Below are 22462 nucleotides of genomic sequence, written 5' to 3' on the forward strand. Positions count from 1 at the left end.
TAAAAGTGATGGTGGGTGTATGTAATATCATCCAATATTTTATTAATTACATTAATCCATAATGGTTTTACTGTAAAAATTATCATTGGCATTTATTCAACAATATTATCGCATTTTAATTTAAAGTAATTACTATGACTTGAGTGTTTTCTGTTTTATTTGATTCTCCTTTAAGTACACAAATGAATTTCGAAGACAAATGATGTGACGGATGATATGCATATGATTGTGGATGGATATGTTGATATATCGACGTATATCAGAGTTTATCAAAGTTGTTCGCAAACTGTCCCAAAAGATATTGGAAAGTATCCAAAGCATCGTCTTTACTTGGGGCAACTTGTGGCAGAGTCCCAGTCCCAGTCCAGTCGTGGCCCAGGCACAGTCGTTTGTATCGGCGTCTAGTTTAGACGATCGGATGATAGATCAATAAACATATACATCCGTGTGTGTGTGTGATTGTAAGAGTGTGGTGGTGGTGGTAGTGGTGGTGGTGGTAATATTCGATGTTCATTCCAGGTTTGATTCGCTCTCGTCCCGAAGCCCCTCCTTGATATCAGATCGTAGAACGTGTTTCAGTACTTGCTCCCGATGTCCCCCAGTGCTCTCTTAGCCAAACCGCTCAAGACTGCTTGGGGTGCTGCACGGGTGGCGGCGGTGCTGGCTTGAAGCACTGCAGCAGGAAGGCCGTGTAGATGACAAAGGCCAGCGCCAGGGCGATCAGGGCATACATAAAGATGTTCAGCTCAGGCTGGCGGAAGCGGTTCTTGCGCAGCCACTCCAGCACCTCGTCCTCGGATAGTAGATCACCTGAAAGATGGCAGGCTCTCAGTGAGGGTTCCCAGATCTCTCCTAGAACCACTGACTCACCTCTGTATATGCTGGGGAAGCGGCGACGGAAGTAGACCATTGCTGGCAGCTTTGTGACGCCCCATTTCTTGGCATAACGCGAGTCGGCCATTTTCACAAACGTAATATCCAGATTATCCGTCTCGCTGTCGATATTCTCCAGCTTCTCCAGCGAGGCGATGCTGTCCGGATGATTGTGCTCATCTAAGTGGAGGGGTTTTTGGGGCAAGTTAGGGGAGAATGTATTGAGAGCAGAGCTGTCTGTTTGCACTTACAGAAGAACACCGACAGGAATTCATTCTCTTCGAGCAGCTTGTCCAGCATTTTTCGGTTGACTTCTTCTATTTCGTTCTTGATTTCGAACACATCTTGTGAGGTAAGCCATGTGATGACCTTGTCATGTTGATGCATATCTCCGTCATACAGGACGGGTACTTGTTTCCTACAATGGATGCATTTGAAGCCAATCTACTGTCGTGGTTCCTATGATTTCTTACCGGTAATACACCAGAGAAGGTATATTGACAATTTCGTATTTCTTCGCTGCCTCTATGCTGGCTATCTTCACAAAGTCAATGCCAAACATGTCGGCCTCTCCATCGATCTCCTCCAGGTCCTCCAATATTTCCTCGCACTCAGCGCAATCATCATCATCTGACAGGATAGAAGACTTTAGATACGGGCCAGAATGAATTACTCCAGAATGAACTTACAAAAGAAAACCACCAAGAGGGTGGACTCGGCCATCAGGCGGTCCAGCATGCGCTCGTTGACCTCCTCGATTTCGTCGGCCAACTCGCGATTGTCGTCATCAATCAGCCACTCCAAGACCGATTGCTCATTCTGGAGGTCGCCCTCGAACAGCAGAGGATTGCCATTGCTTTTAATACAAAAAATGTTGGTTTCTTTACGCCAAGAGTTAAAGACTCCTGCTCACCGGAAATATACCAAGGCGGGGAAGGTTTTGATGGAATAGCGTTTGGCCAACTGCGGATCTTGGATCTTGACCATGTGTATGCCGAAGACATCGCATTCGTCGTCGATTAGCTCCAACCCCTCCAATATCTGGTCGCAGATGTTGCAGTTGATTTTGTCTACCGAAAAGAAAGCATTTATTTAGACATCCGCTTAAGATGAGTGTGCAACGTCCAACTGGTTAGTGACAAGCGAAAGAAGGGTTAGCGGTGTGTGAGGAGAGGCCGAAGAAAACGCCGTAAAAATAAGGTATTCGCGTCCAAACTAAATTCCAGCAAATTCCAACAGATTGGCAACGTCTTATCGTAAGTCATTTCTAGTGGACATTCAATTGTGCAAAAGAGAGACAAATTTAGTTTGGTCGTAATACGTTGGAAGCCTGGTTTTAGTATAGTAAAAAATAGTACAGTTCTTGGATAGAACATGGAACAGAGCTCCTGCTGATGGTTAGGCACGGTTAGAGCTCAATCGAACATGCGTTCGACTTCGAGTTGCGAGTCGCGTGATTTGTATTTTTACACATGGAATACGGGAATACCTTGTTTTTGGATACGTTTTCTTTTACGTGATATGTAGCTTTGTACGAATTGGCTGGATGAGTGTTTTGTAGTGGTAGTGGTGGTCAGGTTGCTTTCTTTAAGACTAGAGGGTGAACAGAAACTGCGACAGAAGGCGGGTTGCTTCCCCTTGCGCTCTGGCGGCACTGTTTTCGGTTGTGGTTTCGGTTTCGGGTTTTTGTCAAGGATAGATACATATTTTTGGATATGTTTTGTGGATTGTGTGCGATGTTTTTTTTTTGAGGACAGGGGGGAATATAACAATTCAGAGTGTGTGAGAATATGAGACAGTGTTTGAAAAACAGTTGATATGTATGTATATGATCAAATCGATATGTTTCGTTGTGGTGCTACTTACAGAAGTACACAGCCAGATATTGGGTCTCCTCCACCATGGTCTCGAGCATTTGCCGTGTAATGAGCTCGATGCGATCCTCGGTCTTCTGTGTGATCAGCCACTGCAGCACCTCCTCCTCCTCGCTGAGCTCACCTACGAAATACACCGTTTAGTATCGTTCAGATACTGATCTATATAGGTAGTACCCTCAAACACATTGGGTATGCCTCCCTCGAAGTAGACCAATGCCGGATACTCGTGGACGCCGTAGCCATCGGCCACAGAGAAGTCTCTGGTCTTCACAAACGTTATGCCGTGCTTGTCGCAGTCGTCGTCGATGTTCTCCAGCTCCTCCAGGACCTTGGTGCACTGCTCGCAGCCATCGGCATCTGGATGTCGCAGTCGGATTTCAAATAAACACATTACATTACTCAACAAGGACTGCACACGAGGTCGGGGCTAGGACAACATACTATGGGCAAGCACTACACATAAACTAAGGCACAGCAAAAGTTGACGGGGAGCGTGAGAAGTTGTTGGGAGAACTTGTCTTCTTTGAGAGTTTTACGAGTATATATAGTACAGTACACAATACAAAGCGGAGAAACAGCACAGCTAAAGACGAAAGATATAGGGTTTCGGGTATGACAGATAGAGAGGGGACGAGAGAGAGAGAGATATAGTTCTGGCAAAGGCAATAAAAACAGTAAGATAAGTAACGCCCATACATTTCAATTGTTCTATGTAGCGGGGTTTTTGAAGCCACGAATGCATGAGAGTACGTGTGCCTGCATACGAGTATGCATACAGCCAAGTCTCAGACGGCGGCTCTCTCAAGTCGCATACGAGAGAGCGGCTAGCTTTTGAGCGCTCTCTTATAGCTTTTCGAAAGCAGTTTAAGAGACGAGACCCTGGAGCCACTTTCAAAATTTCGTTCCGAAAAATTGTATGGGCGTTACTTATCTTACTGTTGTACTGTCTTTGGTTCTGGGTAGAGTTACATTCGCAGTACAAAGTGGAGGAGGTGGTGCGTGTGGTGTGGTGCGGATGGGTTGCGGTTTCTGTGGGTTTCTGGAGGTTTCTGGGTGGTGGTGGTGGTGGTTATGTGGTTAAACATTCTTGGACTCATTCCAGTTGCACGATCTATACAGAAAGGTGCGCTACCATCTTCATGCTTGCCAGCTGATGAATCCGTTGATGCAGCCGCCGCTGCCGACCCATCTGCCCCACCAGCAGCCGCCTCGCCAGCATCTGTTTCGCCGCCGAAGGCGGCAGCAGCACTGGCAGCTCCACCCTCCTGCTGATGCTGTTCGCGTTCCTTTTTCAGTCGGGCCTTGCGGGCCGCTTTCGAGGTGCAAATGTCGCATTTTGTTTTGTTCCCTAAATTCATTTCGGTATTTGGTTGGTTGTTGGTTGGTTTTGAGCAATTTTTGTGTGGTTTTGGTTTGATTTTTCAGAGAGATCATATTCGTAAATAGAAATATAAATAAAGTCTTGATTGGTTAGATACACAGAGCGCGATAAGTGGCTTAAACTAGGTTGAAGACTAAAATGTTAACTACAATTACACAGAGCTCGCTGCAAACTTTTTGCGCAAAAGCGTGATTTTCAATCCCTCAAAGTACGCACTACACACACTTCACGAAATGTGACAAAATATTAGTTATTTCTGTTGACGATCGACATAAACATTGAAGATGTGCATCTAGACAATATTTAAAATGAATTTCGAATTTGACATTGTACTTTGTGAGAATTGATCATCACCAAACCGAATGCAGCATTGAGTACCTTACGCTTCATGGTATAAGAATAGTCGCCATATCTGGGAGAGACTTTGGTGCCGTGGATGAAAACTTACAGAAGTAGACAGCTATGGAGCCCGACTCTTCGATCAAATGAACGAGTCGTTCGCCTTCGAGATCTTCAATCACATCTCCACTTGGATCCTTTTGCGTGATCAACCAAGTGAGGATTTGCTCTTCTTCATAAAGATCCCCTATGAAGTGCAGAGAAGACAGACAGATCATTTAAATGATCCTCACGGACTGCTTTAGCGATTAACCTACCGGCGTATATGACTGGCTCCTTCGATGTGGGCTTGAAAAAGACGATGGCCGGCAGGGCAAAGACTCCGAACTCCTTGGCCATTTGCTTGTCGTCGATCTTCACAAAGTCAATGCCCGCCTTGTCCGCTTCATCGTCAATGTGCTCCACCTCGACGAGCACGCGGGGACACTGCTTGCATTCGTCGCTATCTAAAGTTCAGTCACGGATAAAGCTCTATAGCTCCTGCTCTCCGGCATGATCAGTACTTACAGAAGATCACGGCCACGTAGTCCGAGTTCTTGCGAATCTTCTCAAACATCTTGCGGTTGACCTGCTCGATGTGATCGGTCATCTCCATGTTGGCCGGACTGGTCAGCCAGTCGAGAACCTCCTCCTCGTCGTCGATGTCGCCGTCGTAGTTGATGTACTTGCCCTTGCGGAAGTAGGTCAGACCGGGGGGGTTCCTGAATCCGTACTTCTTGGCCATCAGCTTGTCGTGCATTTTCACTACATAAATGCCATACTCGGCGGCCTCGTCGTCGATTAGTTCGATGTGCCGCAGCACGCGAGGCGAGTCGGGATCGTCTTCTTTGTCTGCAATCACCATTCAGATTAATAGTGTATCGCCCAGTACGGAACTGTTCAGAATGGTTTAAGTGTTTATCTTATTGGTAGCTTGATTTTGCTTGTGTTGTTTTTGGGCAGTTACAGTTTTTAGTGGGCGCGCTTAGATAGTATATGCTTCCTACATATAGATTCCTTAGACTTAGCCTTAGCCTTTACCTTATAGCCTTTGGCTGGAAAGTATACTTACAAAATACAACCGCTAAAAAGTCTTTGGTGCCTATATATTCGAGGAGTTGATCACGATTAATAAGCTCTATGCTTTGGTCGGCCTTCTGCTCGAGAATCCAGTTGAAGACCTCTTGGTTGCTCTCCAGATTGCCTGTTTGTACAACATGGAGAAGCAATGGATGTAATTGGTATTTGTTCAAGCAGACACTTGTAGATATATCATCAGCCAATTCATGGCACATACCTGTTGGCTGCAGTTTGTCAATCAATCATGAGTTTATCTTGAATTCTATATATACAAAATTAATGGTTTCTTTGTCCTTCTTAGCCCCACCGATCGAGCTTGCCAGCTTGACCCCCACCACCCACTAGTCCATAATTTATGGCAAGCATGGTGTCTTTTTATATGGAAAAGAAATTGGTAACAAATATACATTTTCATTGTTCATATACATACGTATTCCCTTCCCACGTTTTAAAATAATTTTAAATTCCCTTTCGGACTGTTTGAAAGTATTTAAATCACAGATAATTCTTTTTGTTCTTTTGCTTTGACAAAAACAACCAAAAATTGTGTGGAATTGGATTTTGATTTGGATTTGCTTAAATAAGAGAACCTAAATTCATTTGATTTCGATGGCTTTTTATTGTGAATTTTTACAATTGATTTGTGGAGCTTAGTTTTACAAAAATGTGCTTGCGGTTCTTACAATTTTCGATTTTCGATTTTCAATTTTCAGGCATTGAAAACCCGTTTGACAAAAATACATTTGCTTGATCTTGACTTTAAGGCTGCTGTTCAACGTAAAAAATAGCGGTTTACACATGTAGGATTTAGTGACAGAGTGATAGAGTTTAGCTAACATAAGTGATATAAAGATATAATATTCGGTATTTCGCCAATACCGATAACAAATATAACAGCGAGCGGTATGTTATCGCATCGCTCTCAGAAGGAAACAAACGAAACAAAATGGCTGGCTACATTGCATGCGAGGCAAGGCCATTGTTCAGCGAGAAGTCTTTGACTTTGTAACAGCTCAAAGGTTACAGTAAAATTAAGTATACGGTCTGCTCGTATCTGGCTATTGTGTCTCGTACATAAATATCTAACTACAAAATGTGTATATGTCGTAAATGGCTCTTTTATCAGATATGTATATATGTGTGTTGTGTGTTGTGTTGTGTATATAGAATAACGTGTGAGGCTCTCATCTGTACATGTTTTAGTTAAAATAGTTAACAGGTTTTGCCATTGCAAATTGTAAATTGCTTCAAAAAATATTTCTTTTGTTCCGTTTTGTTTGTTTTGTTTCATTTCGCTTCGCTTCGTTTGATTTGGTTTGGCTTTGATTTGTTCATCTTTTGGCTTCTTTAAATTAGACTAGCTACATAAATATGTATGTATGTATGTAAATTGTATATTGTGACAAAAAGTAGTAGTATCAAAAAGTGTACGCGCTCTTGTTATTGACAATTGCTGATTGGTTTGTTAATAACAAAGCTGTCTGGCTAAATAGTAACAAGTGAAAGTTCTCAGAAGTTTGATAGTTTTTTGTTGCACTAATTGCTTTTAGTTTGAACATCGACAAAATGCAACAAATGTTGGGGTTTAGTTCAGCTTAGAGCTACAGAACTGGGGGCGGGCCCACTCCGAAGATAGTTGTAGCGAAAATATCAAAAACATAGTTTATGTTAGTTATGTGTACGGTTTTTGTGTGTGTTTGTTCATTAGTTGTTTGTTTGTTTTGAGTTGCGTGTGATTCTGCTTTCGAAAGATCTTCTCAACGTGGAACAACGAGTTGTGTCTGCGGCTCAGAAGGACAATGTGCGGACAATGATCGGATCTGCTCGGACACCGAGGATGATATTATAGTAGCATTATGTTTATATACACACAGCCATGCGTATTCACAGGTTATTCAGTTACTGTCGTCAGTCGGCAGTCACACATTGGTGCATATAGCATTTATACAGAAACCTGTCATTGAAGGTTCTTTTGACGGCTGTACAGGCTTGGGTTTGATGGTTTTGTTTTGGTTTTGGTTTGGTTTCGGTAGTGTTTTTTTGGTATCGGTGGAGAACAGTGCGAATACGTGCTACTGAGTATTGGGTATGGCATATCATTCAATCATACAACCACTATTCAACTGATTTAGCAACTGGCTTTACACTCAGTTAAACTGCCTTACTCCCACAGAGAGATATCCTGAAAAATGAGGTCATACAAATTTTTTAGTCGATTTTGGAAAAAATTAACGCCTGCAAGACACAAAAGAGAGAGAAAAGAGAAGAGAAATAAACATATAAAGTAACGACCAAATTGTGCGTGTCTGTACGTGTCTATGTATGGGCACAACAACAACAACTACTACTCGAATGAGATTGGTACAGGACAATGAGAGTGGTGCAGCCAGAGGGCTCTAGAATGGTCTGTGTCTTGGCGGTTGTGGCGGGGGTGGCGGGTGTGGATGGCACTAGTACAGTCTACAATGACTACGAGGGATAGTCCGATAGTCCGTGGACTACGTACCGGTTTTAACATTCAGCTTGCTGGACTTCTTTGACGACTTCTGCTTGGACGGCTTCTCCACCTCCTGGGACTCGTCGTCGTTGTCGTTCTGCTGGACCTTGGCGACGGGCTTCTTGCCAGCCTGCGGCTTGTTGCTGCCGCCTCCCGCCCGCTTGTTGGCATAGGACACCTTGACCAGGGGCTTGTCATCATCGTCGTCGTCGTCGTCGTCGTCATCGTCATCCTCGTCATCATTGTCCTGGGTGCGCTTGGGCTGCTTCTTGGAAGGCACTGGCTTGCTAGCAGGCTCTGGCCTCCTGGCTGCTGGCTTGGTGGCCGCCGATGCGGCGAACTGGAAGTTGCCGCCGCCGACGCCGCCCGCCCGCTTGCCCTGATCGCCGTCGCTGTGTCCGATCCGCTGGGCCGTCATTTTAGGAACTTTCGTTGACTTCTCCAATTTGGTTGGACAGCATTGGAATGGTTTGTAATCGTTGGGCACGAAATTGTTGCCGCGCTTAGCTGAATGGCCGTCGTGACCCAATCCAACATAGAAACATTCGTCATCTGTGTGGGCAAACAAACAAAAACATTTTGTCAGATTGTTTAGTTTTAAGAGATTTTTGTTGTTGCTTTATTTTTGTAAAATTTATTTTTAAATTATTTTTTGGTTCACTAACAACAGAAGGTTCATTGCGATAAATCATCATCAAAAAACAGAACGTTAAAACAAGAGTGCATCAGAGTAGGCGGAAATAAGAATAAAAGTCGTCGTTAACTTGCTTTCAAAATTGTTTCTTTTCTCCAAACACCTCCGGAAATACCACACAGACAGAGAGTGAGTGAGAGAGAGAGAGACAGAGAAAGAGAGCAGTTAGTACGATTTCGATTCGATTTTCATTGTTTTGAAACTTGAAAATTCACAATTCAAGCTTGAAAGTTGAAAGTTGAAAATTGAAAGTTTCCTTGTTCTAGAGTATAAGAAGCGTGCTTGATGAATGGAACAGAATTGAATTTGAATTTGAATTGTTTAAACTTAATTTTCGGTTTTCGTATTATTTAGATTATACAATAGATATCACAACTAATAACTGACAAAATGCTTTTGATGCTGACTGTACAGGTATCGGATTTTCAGATATTCAGATATTCAGATATTCAGATATTTAGATATTCAGATATCGGTTCTAATTCATATTTTCATTTTCTATATCGAGTTTTTTTCTCGGGGCTGTACATTTTCGACTTATTTATGCACATATGTACATACATATATTTTAGGAGCATCCACTGTATTTTTCACTTGATTGATTGATTTTTGGTTGTTTTTGTTTCATATAGACATTTTTGTAGGTCAAAGCGGGTTCGAGATTAATCATTATAATTAAACAAACAGAACGATTACTTAAAGTATTAAGAGAAAATAAATAAACCAAACAGAATAGTTATTAACACATTTTTCGTCTCGTTTAACGAACAAATTGACTTTTCCAAAATACAAAAAGGCGATAGTAAGTTCCATTGTTTAAATAATTTCAAACATTGTGTCAGCTATGATATTGAATTTGTTTTATTTTTTTTTTTCAATTATTCTTCAATTTTTGTTGATGTACCAAAGACTTTTAGACTTAAGAACTGAGTGAGGTTGAAGCTTCGGTTAGGGTTTAACATTCAGAGGGCAAACATTGACGGGGCTCGAGTATTTATTGGCATGACTGTGTTTCCCTCACGTGAGATGGCTTTAGCACAGAAGCTACTATGCGCTAGACGGGAGTGTATGGGGTATAGGGGACTGGTTACCTGGGCTGAATGCATTACTTTTTGAATTCCTTTCACCCAAGTCTGTAGATAGACAATGAAATTAGCTGTAGTCGAAAGTATCTAGAAGAGTTTCTGCGTGTGTCTGTGTGTGGGTATAGGGAGTGGGGAGTGGGGGAGGACCAGAGGTGGCGAATTCAACATGGAACAACTTCGGTTAGTGCTTCAGTGGCAACTCACATTCAGGTATTACCTATTTCATCTATAAGCCGACCCGAGCATAGATCAGCAAGCCGATGTATCGTTCGGCCCTTTGCCGTGTGCCTATATTTTGGCTTACTTTTCACATCTTCTTCTTCGTCTTCGTCATCGTCATTGTCTTTATCGTCATTGTCCTTATCGTCTTCTTCTTCGTCTTCGTCATCGTCATCTTCATTGTCTTTGTTCCCATCTTCGTCATCGTCATCATCATCCTCATTATTATTGTCGTCATCATCGTCATTTTCATTCTCTTCATCATTGTCCTCATCATTATCCTCATCATTATCCTCTTCATCATTATCGTTGGCTTCATCATTATCGTCATCGGCGTCTTCGTCGTCATTATCTTTATCATCCTTATCTTCATCATCGTCGTTATCGTCATCATTATCCTCATCATCATCCTCTTCTTCGTCGTCATCGTTATCTTCCTCATCCTCATCCCCATTTTCATCATTATTATCGTCATCCTCATCCTCTTCATCTTCATCACCATTTTCATCATCACCGTCATCCCCATTTTCATCCTCTTCATCTTCATCAACATTTTCGTCATCCCCATTTTCATCATCATCCTCATCGTCATCACCGTTTTCTTTATCATCTTCATCGTTTTCGTCATCCCCATCAGTACCTTTTCTCTTATTATCATCGTCATCGTCGTCATCGTCATCATCGTCGTCGTCTTCGTCATCGTCACCATTTTCGTCATCGTCATTTTGTCGTTTGGTCTTTCGCAATCTCTGCTTTCGAATCGCTAGCTGGAGACGCCTCAATCTCTCCCGCTTATCCTCATCGCTCTCTTTGGGATAGCTCAATTTAACAATCTTTTCATCACTTCCATCGTCTTCATCGTTGCCTATATCGAAAAGTTTCATTACGTTTTGCACTTTGACATGGCAATAAACGGGAAGATGATCTTTGGGTATGTCCATCTTTTAAGTATGCTAGTTTTTTGGGACTCATGGACCTATGTAGTTCAATTGATTCGGTACTGAATGTTTGGCTTATGAGCGTGAGTTAGAAAGCAGAGAACACATTTGGAACAAGAATGCTTACTCTTTTGATTGATTAACCACTGCAGCACTCGATTTTCATTTTTGAGATTACCTAAAATTGAGTAAAAGTCAGATGCAAAATCCTTTAGTTGTTACAGAGTTATATATATATTGCAAGGTGTCTATTTACCATCATACATGATCGGGACTCCAGTCTCGTAGTAGACCAAAGCTGGGAATGCGAAAATGCCAATCTCATGGGCCAGCTTAACATCGTTCGATTTGACAAACTGAATGCCATGCTTATCGGTGTCGTCGTCGATATTCTCAAGCTCATCCAAGATATCCGAGCACGATTCGCACTCATCATCATCTGGGGAAGAATAAAATACCCAATAGTTGAATATTCCTTGGCAAAACTCCATTCAATTTAGTGTCTTACAGAAGAACACAGCCAGATGCTCAACATCGTTGATCAGGACCTGCAGGGTCTTACGATCGACAGACTCAATGACATCAGCAGTAGACTCATGCAAATCGATAACCCATTCCAGAATTTCCTCTTCCTTCATCAGATCACCTGAACAAATAGATCGATAGATCGTTAAAATAATTGTTTGGGAGAATCATTTGGTTAATTTACCGGTGTAAATTGTTCTAAACTTATGTCTATAAAATGCAAGTGCCGGCAGACCGGGCAAATCGTATTCCTTATCAATATCGTCGTCGGATGTCTTGACAAAGTCGATGTCTTTTTCCTCGCACTCGTCATCGATGTTCTCCAATTCGTTGAGGATCTTCTGAGCCTTCTTATCTCCTTCGACATCTGTGGGAAAAGGGAAAACGATAACTTGTTAGTCCAACAGTTTCTTAGAAGGATTTGATGCTAAGTAATTCTTACAGAAGAACACGACGACGTGGTCGTTTTCAGCCAAAATCTTATCCAGCATTTTCACATTGACCTCCTCGATCTTGCCGGGAATCTCGAGGGTCTCATCGTCGGTGATCCAGGCCAACACTTCGTCCTCATCATCAAGATCTCCGGTGAAGTGCAGCGGATCACGGTTTCTGAAGAATACCAAACGTGGATAAGTCTTGACATTGTATTTCTTGGCGACACCGGTATCCTCAGTGGTAACGAAAATGATTCCAGCCTCGTCCAACTCATCGTCTATGGTCTCCAAGGCGTTCAGGGTGTGGTCGCAGGTCTCGCCCGGCTCGCAGGGACCCGTGAAAAAGACAACGACATATTCGTGCTCGTTGATCAGGTTGACGAGGATCTCATCGGTGACCTCCTCAATGGTGGCGGTCTTCTTCTGGACCAGCAGCCACTCCAGTACCTCATCCTCATTCATCAGATCGCCTTCGTAGAGGGCTGGGATTTTGTTCTCGAAGTAGATGAGGGCGGGCAAATGGTCGAGACCGTATTCCTTGGCTTCGGCGGCATTATCGATGCGCACAATGACAATTCCCTCTTTCTCTAGCTCATCGTCAATGTTCTCCAGCTCGTTGAGAATGCGCATGTCCTGCTTATCGTCCTTGTCATCTGTAGAAAGAGAAAGAAAAGAGATTTATTATCGATAAGGATAGGGATAGGGATGAATGATTTGTGGATAACTTACAGAAGATAACCGCCAGATGCTCGGTATTCTCGACCAGTTTGTCCTTCATTTCATCGGTGACTTCCGGAATCTCGGAATAGCGCTTCTGGTGGACCAACCAGCCAAGAAGCTCATCCTCTTTCATCAGATCACCCTCGTAGATGTGTGGAATGCCGCGCTCAAAGAGTACAATCGAGGGTATCTCATCGATACCCCATTCTTTGGCCTCCTTGTCATCATCGATCTTGACAAAGGCAATATCATTCTGATCGCACTCATCGTCGATGTTTTCCAATTCTGCGAGGATTTTCTGTGATTTTTTTTGGTCTTTGTCGTCTGCGAAGATGATTACAGAAAGGGTTAATCGAGTGCTATTGGATATAGTTTTGTTAGCTATCGAAGGAATAATCTATAAGGTGAAACTAACTGGAGCCTAGCTCAACTTGCAACTTGAAAAACTACAAACTACTCGTAAATTTCTTTAGGGTTCTATGGCAACAAATACATATACCATTTCTGGGGCTTAGATTAAGTTGATTAGTTTTTGAAGCGCGCTTTTGAAAATGATTACTTGGAAGCACATCGAGCAGTCGGCCGATTGTTACAACTACATCAGACACATCCCAGAGATACAACACAAAGTCTGTCGGATATACAATATCTACAGAGACGGGCGTGCCCAGGAATCCCGGCAGGTATCCCGGCACAAGGTTGTGGATAGGGCAGGAGATGGGCCTGAAATCACTTACAGAAGAGCACAGCAACATGGGGCATTTTCTCAATGATCAAGTCCAACATTTCGTCGGTAATGTCCTCGATTTGATCGGAACTTGTTTGGTCTGTAAGCCACTTGAGGAGCTTCTCCTCGTCCTCCAGGTTGCCTTCGTAAATAGTTGGAATGCCTTTTTCAAAGTATATCAGCTTAGGAACTTTATTGATGCCATATTCAACGGCCTCCTCGGGATTGTCGATCTTCACGAAGGTAATGCCCAGGGCATCGCACTCGTCGTCAATGTTCTCGAGCTCTTCGAGCACCTTCTGGGACTTCTTGTCGTTGTTGTCGTCTGGAAAACAGCGTGTGAGCAAAATGTGTGGTGGGGTGGAGGTAGCGCCGCTTAGGCTCTATATGGATAATTGTGTGAATATTTACAGAACAGCACCGCAATGACGCGTCCTTCTTTGATCATTGTGTCGAGCATTTCGTCGGTGACATCCTCGATCTCATCGCGTTCCAACTGGCTCAACAGCCACTTCAGTATTTGTTCCTCATCCATGAGATCGCCGTCGTAAACGTTTGGAATTTCTTTTTCAAAGTAAACAATTGCCGGAATCTGACGATCGAAGAGGTTTTTTTTTATGAAACACATTTGCACCGATATCAACTGCAGTTTTGCTTCGTACCGAATCGATTCCGTAATCGGCTGCCGCCTTGGCATCGTCGATTTTCACAAACTGAATGCCATGCTTGTCGCAGTCGTCGTCAATCTGTTCTAGCTCTTCCAACACGGTCATCGAGTCGTCATTGCCGTGATCATCTGGAGGATTGATAGCACTCGGTTATCCATGCCATGCTCGATGGATGGGAAAATAATCAATGTGATCTACATACAGAACAGCACCACCAAGTTATCAATGTTGCTGATCAGCGTCGACAGCGTCTTGGATGTGACGTCTTCTATCACGTCGTCCTCGTCGCCCGTCGACTTATTCTGCACCAACCACTCCAAGACATCCTCCTCACGCTGGAGTTCACCTGCAGGCGGCCAGACACAGTTTCGATGTTAACGACACAACGAATATCGATACGTGCATAGGTTTATGTTTGTGTTCAAGATAAATGTGTGGGTGTGTGTGAGGTATGGAGGTCTAGGACTACGTGGTACCTTCGTAAATGATCGGAGTCTGGTGGCGGTAGTAGACCAGTGCAGGCAGACCGCCCAAGTTGTATTCATCGGCCAAGGCCTCGTCGTGTATTTTCACAAATCCGATGCCCAGCTGGTCAGCTTCGTCGTCGATATTCTCCAGCTCCTGCAGGGCCTTGGCGCACTTGCGGCACTGCTGCTTATCTACGTCGGTTGTTGGTTGTTTGGTCGATTGTTCGGTTGGTTGGTTGGAATGTTGGTTGGCATAAAATTTGTCAAACAAGAGATCATTAGGATCGGCTGGCTACGGGCTTAGAGTCTCGGACAGGGTGTGGGAGAACAACGAACAACTGGGACTGGGGTGCAAGTGCATTCGCATGGATCTCTGGCTTTCGAGTTTCGAGTGGTTGGAAACATTCGCTGATTATGCGGCTGTAAGTTTTACAACTTACCTTACGGTTACGGTAGAGAGGTATCACATGCAAGAGAGCTATGGGTGCTAGTGGAAGCCATTTGGATCGTGCGGATATGTTACCCAATCACCTGCCCACACGATTCGTTTATTTACACATTTTGTTTACACAGCCCCCCTCCCCTTCTCTGTCTGTGTGCAACCTGTTGCAAGATGCTTGTCTTGGTAACGGAAATCACCTCAGAGGAGGGAAAATAAAATCAAAAGAAATTCTCTAAAAGCTCTCTCTTTTGTGCCGTCTGTTCTGCCCGTTTCCCCACATCTTGTTAACGTTTCTGTTTCGGTTTCTACATTCATCAATCTGTTCTCTCTGCGCCTTTAGCGAGCTTTCGCTTTGCCACCCCCATGCTGCGTATACGTAATATTTCTTTCTGTTGATTTTCCCGTGAACTTGCGAATCTAATGGTCTTCTAATGGCTGCCTGGCTGACTGTCTGCCACATTCTCCATCTACTCTTCTGGCTTCAATTCTGGAAAAATTGATTGCCAAGAATGCAGTCTCTGCAATCAGAGAAGAAACCACAAAAAGTCCACTGTCGTTTGGGTACGTTCGAGTGGGTGTCGCCATGATGACAAGGCCAATGCACACACATTGGGCAGCGCAAATGTCTCATAATTTACTGCAAAGTGTTTGAAAAATCTCAAAAATTGTACATGTTTATGGGACTCCGACTGTGGCTCTGACAGTTTTGTTTTCGGTTCTATCTGCTTTCTTGCTGGTGCTCCGCTGCTCTTCTGCCTTCGCAGAGATGGGCAAATGTTGCACTTAACTAAAAATAGTGCAAGTCAGTCGGGAGGAGACTCGCGTATGCACACTATGTACCGATATATCTGTGCACATATATATATTATGTGCCACTGCATTTGGCTGCGACAACTAAAGATCTGCTGCCCATAATCATGCCACGCCGGCTCGCGCTCGTGTGGGGCATGTTGATGTATTGCTGTATGCAAAAGCAATTAAAACTGCTGTCTGTCTGCAGCCCCCGCCCGTGTGCCCCGGCACACTGCATTGCAGAGTCGGGGGCAGTTGGTGCCACGGGGGGCGGCACAACAATGGGCCACAATTTCGTGTTCTCGTCTCACCTACATGTTGTTCGCATCAACGAGTATGCGATACAAAAAAAAAAATAAAGCGAAAAATCCCTGTACGCCGTCTGCGTTTGATAAAAATACCTATAGATAGTGTAGCGGATACTACCAGATACATCCAAGCATATACATAAATATATGTATGTGTGTATATTTGTGTGTAAAGACCCACTCTATAGTTAGTTGTTTCAGAATCAAGCAAAAATAACAGCAGCAGCCGAGAGCAAAAAAAAAGAAAGAAAAAAAAACCATTTTCTTGGCCGACCAACTGCTTGAGTTTTCTATTTTTAACGCAAAAATTGTAGGTGGCTGTGTCGGACAGAGAGGGAACACAACAAAAAAGAAATAAATAAATAAATTCTCTATACTTTGTTGTTGGCCAAGATATAACCACGCTTGTGTGAGTGGGTCTATGCAAACACATATGTATGTACGTACATATGTGTATGCCAAGACTCTGCGGGCCTTAAATACGCCAATAAATTTATGTTTTTCTATACAAAGATTTCCTTCTTTTGTTCCAAAAATTTTGACAAGGCCATCACAATCAGAAGATCCTTGCATTTATACATATATATGTACATACATATATACGGATATGTATACTCGTATGAAACAGCCCACGTTTATCTCCCAGAATTTACGGCGAGCACATTATTTGATTTGATTTCAATTGAAAATCATTTTTTCAATTATTTTGTTCCCGTTTGATTCTTCGTCAAATCTACCGACGTCTTGTCCGTCTTGTCCGCGTGGACTTGGGCTTCGATTGGGTGGGAGAAGGGCGTAAGGGGGGTGATGGGAACGCAAACATAATCTGGCGCCGAGCCCAGACATTCATTTGCAGCGCTTCTGTTGTTGTAATGTTTATTATTATACGTATACGTAATATTCGTGTCTGCCTTGGGAGATAGCGAACGTGAAAATGTACAAAATCCGTTCTACTAGCTGAAACTACTAACACTTAGTCCCCCAATCTGAAGCGGTGGTAAGCTATGGGTTTCTTCAAGGATTTGTTGGAGAAAACTACTCATCCCCAGCATCCTTTGGCACTCCAAATGGTCCAAATGTTAGCAAGCATCGACACACATCGACATCGACAAGCTATGTTGGTTATATGCATAAAGTAGTTAGGATAGAGATAGACATATACATAAACATACACGAGTACTATACATATTTACATATCATGGGTTCACGGGCATTTATGCAGTATCTTTTCTAGTGCATTTTGTGGATTACTCGAGTCGGGGTCAATTATGATGGAGGGGGAAATTTGAAAAATTTGTAAATGAATTAATTAGAGGAAACAAAGTTTCAAGGTAGAGGTAGAGTTGGCGGAAGAGGAGGAACAGACGATCTGGGGATCGTTGAGGATGCGCGAATAACTTACCCATAACCCGGGGCGGGCATGTTTCATGATCTGGACCTGCAGTCGTTCGATAAAATATATATTTAGATCAATTTCGCGTATGTAATTTTGCTCAGACAGGGAGAGAAACACCGCCGGAATATATGGATATTCATATGGAGAGATATAGAAGTTAAGTTAAGTTTGCCGCCGTTTTTCTAGGGTTAGTCACAAGTTACATACGTAAATATGGAGAGAGAGATATACAGATAGAGATAGAGACATATGCGTAAGTAGTAGACATACAGAATATACAGTATAGGTAGATATGTATGCGGTCTATACCTAAGTTGTATGCTTTTTAGTCACAAGAGAGCTAAACTGTTTGTGTACGCTAAAAACTGCAACTGCTTTGAAAATAGAACATCATCAAGTCAAAATTCCACCAATAGATATGGTCAGAAATATAGATATATAGAAGTATTCATGTTTATATGTTTGCATATATGTGGATCAAGGTCAGGCAGACTTACAGAATAGGACGGCCACGAAGTCGGTGTCCTCGATGATCTTCTGCAATATCTTGGCATTGACCTCCTCGATGCGGTCGGGCAGATCCATGGCCTCCAGCGAGGTTAAAAAGTCGAGAACTCCCTCCTCGTCCATGAGATCGCCATCATAGATGATGGGCTCCTTCTCCCTGTGGGGGTTTTTTTTCTTTGGGTTAGATCTCTGCAGCACCCAATGGGTCGGGATGGGGGTGGTGGTACCTACCTGAAGTAGGTGAGGGCGGGGAAGTTCTTGATGCCATATTGTTTTGCTAGTCGTTTGTCGTTGATTTTCACAAAGTCCACACCGAAGGAGTCGGTGTCATCGTCGATTTTTTCGAGTTCCGCTAAAACCTTATCACAGGTCACACAGCTGCGCGCATCTGAAAGCATCCAATAAGGGAATATTTGAATATGAATAACCTGGCTGCCAGACAAGATCAGATAGAGATACCAACATCAATTGACAGGCAGCAACTGTCGCGTGTGACGCCAGAAGCAAAAGCAGAAGCAGAACCACGACGACGACCACGACCAGAAGCAGAAGCAGAAACAGAACCAAATGCCCCAGAGATTATTCATGCCTATATTAGATGGAGGATGCATCATCATCACCATCATCAGTACAGGGCGGAGGTAGCGACAGTGGCAGTGGCAGAGGCAGAAGCAGTCTGAATGAATGAAATGAAATGACAGCAGAGCCAGAGCAATTCGTTGCTATTAATTCGGGCAACAACTGCCGACAAATATGCTAAAATTGCAAAATTAATTCATAAAATTGTGGTGCAGCGGCCGCTATTAGTGAAGCGCACAAAGACAGAGCCCAATGTTGGCCAATGTCTCTTTAAGTGCTTCGGGTGGTTGCACGCCAGACCAGGCCGAAAAAATCGCATTACACAATCTGCACGGAACTCGTACTGAATAAACAATGTTCTAATATTTGGATGTACACGCGCTATATGGGTATCCATTGGAGGCGATCCCTCGCCGCTTGAAAAGTAATCGAAAAGCACAAACTTACGGCGCCTAAATGGGCACCCAAATATACGGAGCAGATGCAAATATTACGTATACGCTGAAGAATTAATCGATTCGATTTGTAAGCGTTGCAGGAAGTCTGCTCGAATCGGATGGGAATCGGGTTGGGGTCTGTTCCGAGTGCTTTCACAACGGATTGCAATAACATTAATAGCGTTTATCTGAACAAACAATAAACACAAATAGCGGATCTCTAGAATTCGTTTCGAATTTGCACCGTTCTCCGATTTGATTACCGCCGAACCGACAGCATTTAATGAGCTGCCATTGGCGTAGATGTTCCATGATCGTTTGCGTTTGTTTGCCCAAGGCATTGGGACACTGGCGTTGGGGGCTTTTGGATTTGAAATATTTTCATTGTCAACAATTATTTTTGGAATTGCCGCCAATGCTACCGAAATATATAAGCGATCTGCGAGGCATATGTATACATGTGTATAATTAGCTATCTATAGCAAGAGGTATTACACATTTTGTTTATTAACTTTGACATTGAAGAATAACGCCCGGAGGCAGAGTCTAAATTTAAAGTAATTATAAGTTTTGTATTCCACACATTGGCAATTTGTTTATTAAATTTTTTATTGTCTATTGGTTTGACTGCCGGACAAATTGCTCAATTGGCTATATCCAGAGAAAGCAAACAGAAAGGTAATTTCTAGCCCCCAAAATAGATCGAACCTGAGTCGAACAAGTGCACGTTCATCTAGTTCTTGGGGGAATACTGAAAAAGGACATAAAACCTGCCAACTGGAAGGAAATAAGAGTTTTGCGCGGTTTTTCACGGCAGTTTTCGTGCCAAAAGTTTGCGCCAAATGCGAAAAGCTATAGCATCAGGAAAAGTAGCAAACGCACGGGGGACAAATATGCATACATATATACATACATATATATGTATGTATAAAAAAAAGGAAAAGCTGAAGCGAACGCAAAAACGACGACGGCAAAGACGACGGCAATTTCTCACAGCCAAAAGCTATTTCTCTACTCATAAACAGAACGTTGAGATAGCGGACCAACGAGAATCAGATAGAAAAGGGGGAAGAAGGCACCGCAGACTTCAACTAGGAACATCGGAGGGGGGAACAAAAAATAAAAATAAAAAATTAGCCGAATGAAAATCTCAGAAATTTCGTACAACGAATTTTTCACATATTTTCACTTGTATGTGAATGCTTTGAATTTTACTAGCGAAAATTTATATAATATGGCTGTTCTATTACTATTTCGAGTGGGGTCGCCTCGTATTAAAAGCTTGATGCCCGGACCGGACCGTTACTTGTTTCACATGGCACACCCACACACTCGCACGGTCACGCACACGCACACGCACAAGCACACTCATACATATACATATACATAGATTAAGCATAGCATAGATATGTACGGTGTATATCTGATCCGTATGGAAAGACTGGGAGGCAGAGATCGCACTTACACCAGAAAACGGCAACGTAATCCTTGTCGGCCAAGAGCTTCTCCAACTGCTTGGCATTGACCTCCTCGATGACGGCCTCTGGCTCAAGCGGCGCTGCGGCTGGCTGCGATCCTTTCTTGTTGTTAGCGCAATTCACATATCCGGGAAAACTCAGTGCCAGCAGAGCACACACGAGCAATGTCAGAGTCTTTAATCGGGTGAAAGTCATCTTTCGATTTCCTTCAGGTACGGTTCTCAATCTTCGGTTCGGCTCTTCTTCGTTACGATTCTAAACCTTTAACTCGAACATGCGGGCGTGTGTCGATTTTGTTCTCTCCTCCTTTTATTGGTTCTATTAAATTATAAGATTCGCTCACGTCGTTTGGTTTTTTCGTTATTAAAATTTATATTCCTTTGAGCATTAAGGCACTATTTTTAGTTGATAATGGTATTTCTTTCTTTCGCAATTTATTTTATGTATAACAATTTTTGGTACACTGATGCATATATATTATGTTCATATATACACAGGCAGAATATATATAGGGTATATATGAGAAAAAATAGATTATATACATATATATTTTTCTTGCTCTTCTATTAAATGAACGTTTTCCGCGGACTGTACTCTATTGGTTTTCAGATTTTGTTCCACTCCGTGCAGAGGTCCGCTCGCAACTGAAAGTGTTTTGGTGAAAATTCGGTACCATTCAAGAGGCCTTGCCAAAGCTTTAGGGATCTTCTGTTTCGGCCTGGTGCAGCTTTTTCCTCCGCCTCCCCGCAAAATAGCTTTTGGAATGAGCGAGGGAGCGACAAATTGGCCGCTGCATGATCGTGTGAGAAATGTGGTGAAAATTTTCAGAGAGGCGAGAGTTTTTCCGACAATTCCCTTTTGAACTGCATTTCTTTGTTTATGCATTTCGGCTCTTATATATAAATATATAAATATAGATGTGCTGTGCTCGGTGGTCTTGCGAAGTGTGGAATGAAAACAAATACGACTAATTATGCGCACAGCCAGGACCATTTGAGTAATAGAAGAATTGAATCATATGTCCATATATGAAGTGAAGGAAATAGCAGCGCACTTAGCATTTAGATAAAATGTGGCAGCCAGTAGTTTAAATTGCTGATTTTCAATTGCCGTTAGAAACTATCGATATGAGCGGTCTGCTGATTGAGGTATTTTTTAGTACATTTTTTTGTCGACTGTCCACAATTGGTAGCAATCTTGAGCAACAAATACACTGTTACAGTCGAACTTCGATATAACGAAACCAACAAAAAGTTCGCTATAAGTTAAGGGAAGTAAATATATTTTTTGTACATATACAACCATCCTAAACCATCAACCATCAACACGTACGAAATACGCTATATAAAAACTTCGTTGTAAGTTCGTAATAGAGAAGTTCGAATGTACATATATACTATTCTATACACTGTTCTGAATATTTTGACGCCGAAATTTAGTTGAAAGCATATTTACGGTATATCGGTATATAATGGTATGTATCATCAATTTCGTCAGTCTGTTAAATTTAATTTTTAAAGTCATATTAAAGAACATAGGGTGTATAGACTTCGATACGCCTGTTTTTCTGAATTTCCACCTGCATCATTTATACCATTGCATTCACATCCATGTCCCTCATTCACTTTCAAACATTTCCATTTTAGCGCGCTGCTCTAGAGATAGCCATTCTTATTCAGTGTAGTTCTGATTTTCGTGGTTTTTTTGTAAGCAAAGAGGAAGAATATACAAGAATTGTAAGTAAAGAAGAAAGATAGGATTGACTTCCAAGAGGAATTTACAAAAAAAATTATTTTCCACGGTTGTAATCAAGTTATTATTCCTGTTTAAATAAAGGCGGCTTGTGCGGGTGAAGTTCGGTTTTTCATCGTTATATTTATGGTACATTTTGAAAGTGAGACGGTATTTTTATGGGGTCAGATGCTAATAGTGCAACGAAGAAATGAGTCGTAATTTTGAA

The 22462-nt window shown here is 42.6% G+C and overlaps 1 protein-coding gene across 18 annotated transcripts; it reads right to left on the minus strand.

Annotated features, from left to right (window-relative positions):
* Window positions 1–65: 65 nt before the first annotated feature.
* On the minus strand, window positions 66–21147 carry LOC108160488. 18 transcript variants are annotated; one of them, XM_017294511.2, is made up of 28 exons: window positions 20490–21144; window positions 18240–18396; window positions 17999–18165; window positions 17508–17543; window positions 14573–14755; window positions 14299–14442; window positions 14091–14224; window positions 13840–14020; window positions 13439–13753; window positions 12711–13025; window positions 11990–12634; window positions 11732–11914; window positions 11531–11668; window positions 11279–11461; window positions 5582–5713; window positions 5038–5361; window positions 4788–4976; window positions 4580–4717; window positions 3883–4098; window positions 2925–3107; window positions 2740–2871; window positions 2363–2527; window positions 1787–1943; window positions 1563–1729; window positions 1347–1503; window positions 1125–1291; window positions 871–1053; window positions 71–810 (listed from the first exon to the last, which is right to left on the minus strand). In XM_017294511.2, the coding sequence occupies exons 1-28, from the start codon at window positions 20695–20697 to the stop codon at window positions 623–625; spliced, it is 5487 nt and encodes a 1828-aa protein (XP_017150000.1). In that variant the 5' UTR covers window positions 20698–21144; the 3' UTR covers window positions 71–622. The 18 variants fall into 18 exon arrangements, with proteins under 18 accessions (XP_017150011.1, XP_017150000.1, XP_017150001.1 ...); XM_017294512.2 differs by lacking the exon at window positions 17508–17543; XM_017294514.2 differs by lacking the exon at window positions 3883–4098.
* Window positions 21148–22462: the final 1315 nt, after the last annotated feature.

This window comes from Drosophila miranda, chromosome 3 (assembly GCF_003369915.1).
Source record: "Drosophila miranda strain MSH22 chromosome 3, D.miranda_PacBio2.1, whole genome shotgun sequence".
Lineage (NCBI taxonomy): Eukaryota > Metazoa > Arthropoda > Insecta > Diptera > Drosophilidae > Drosophila > Drosophila miranda.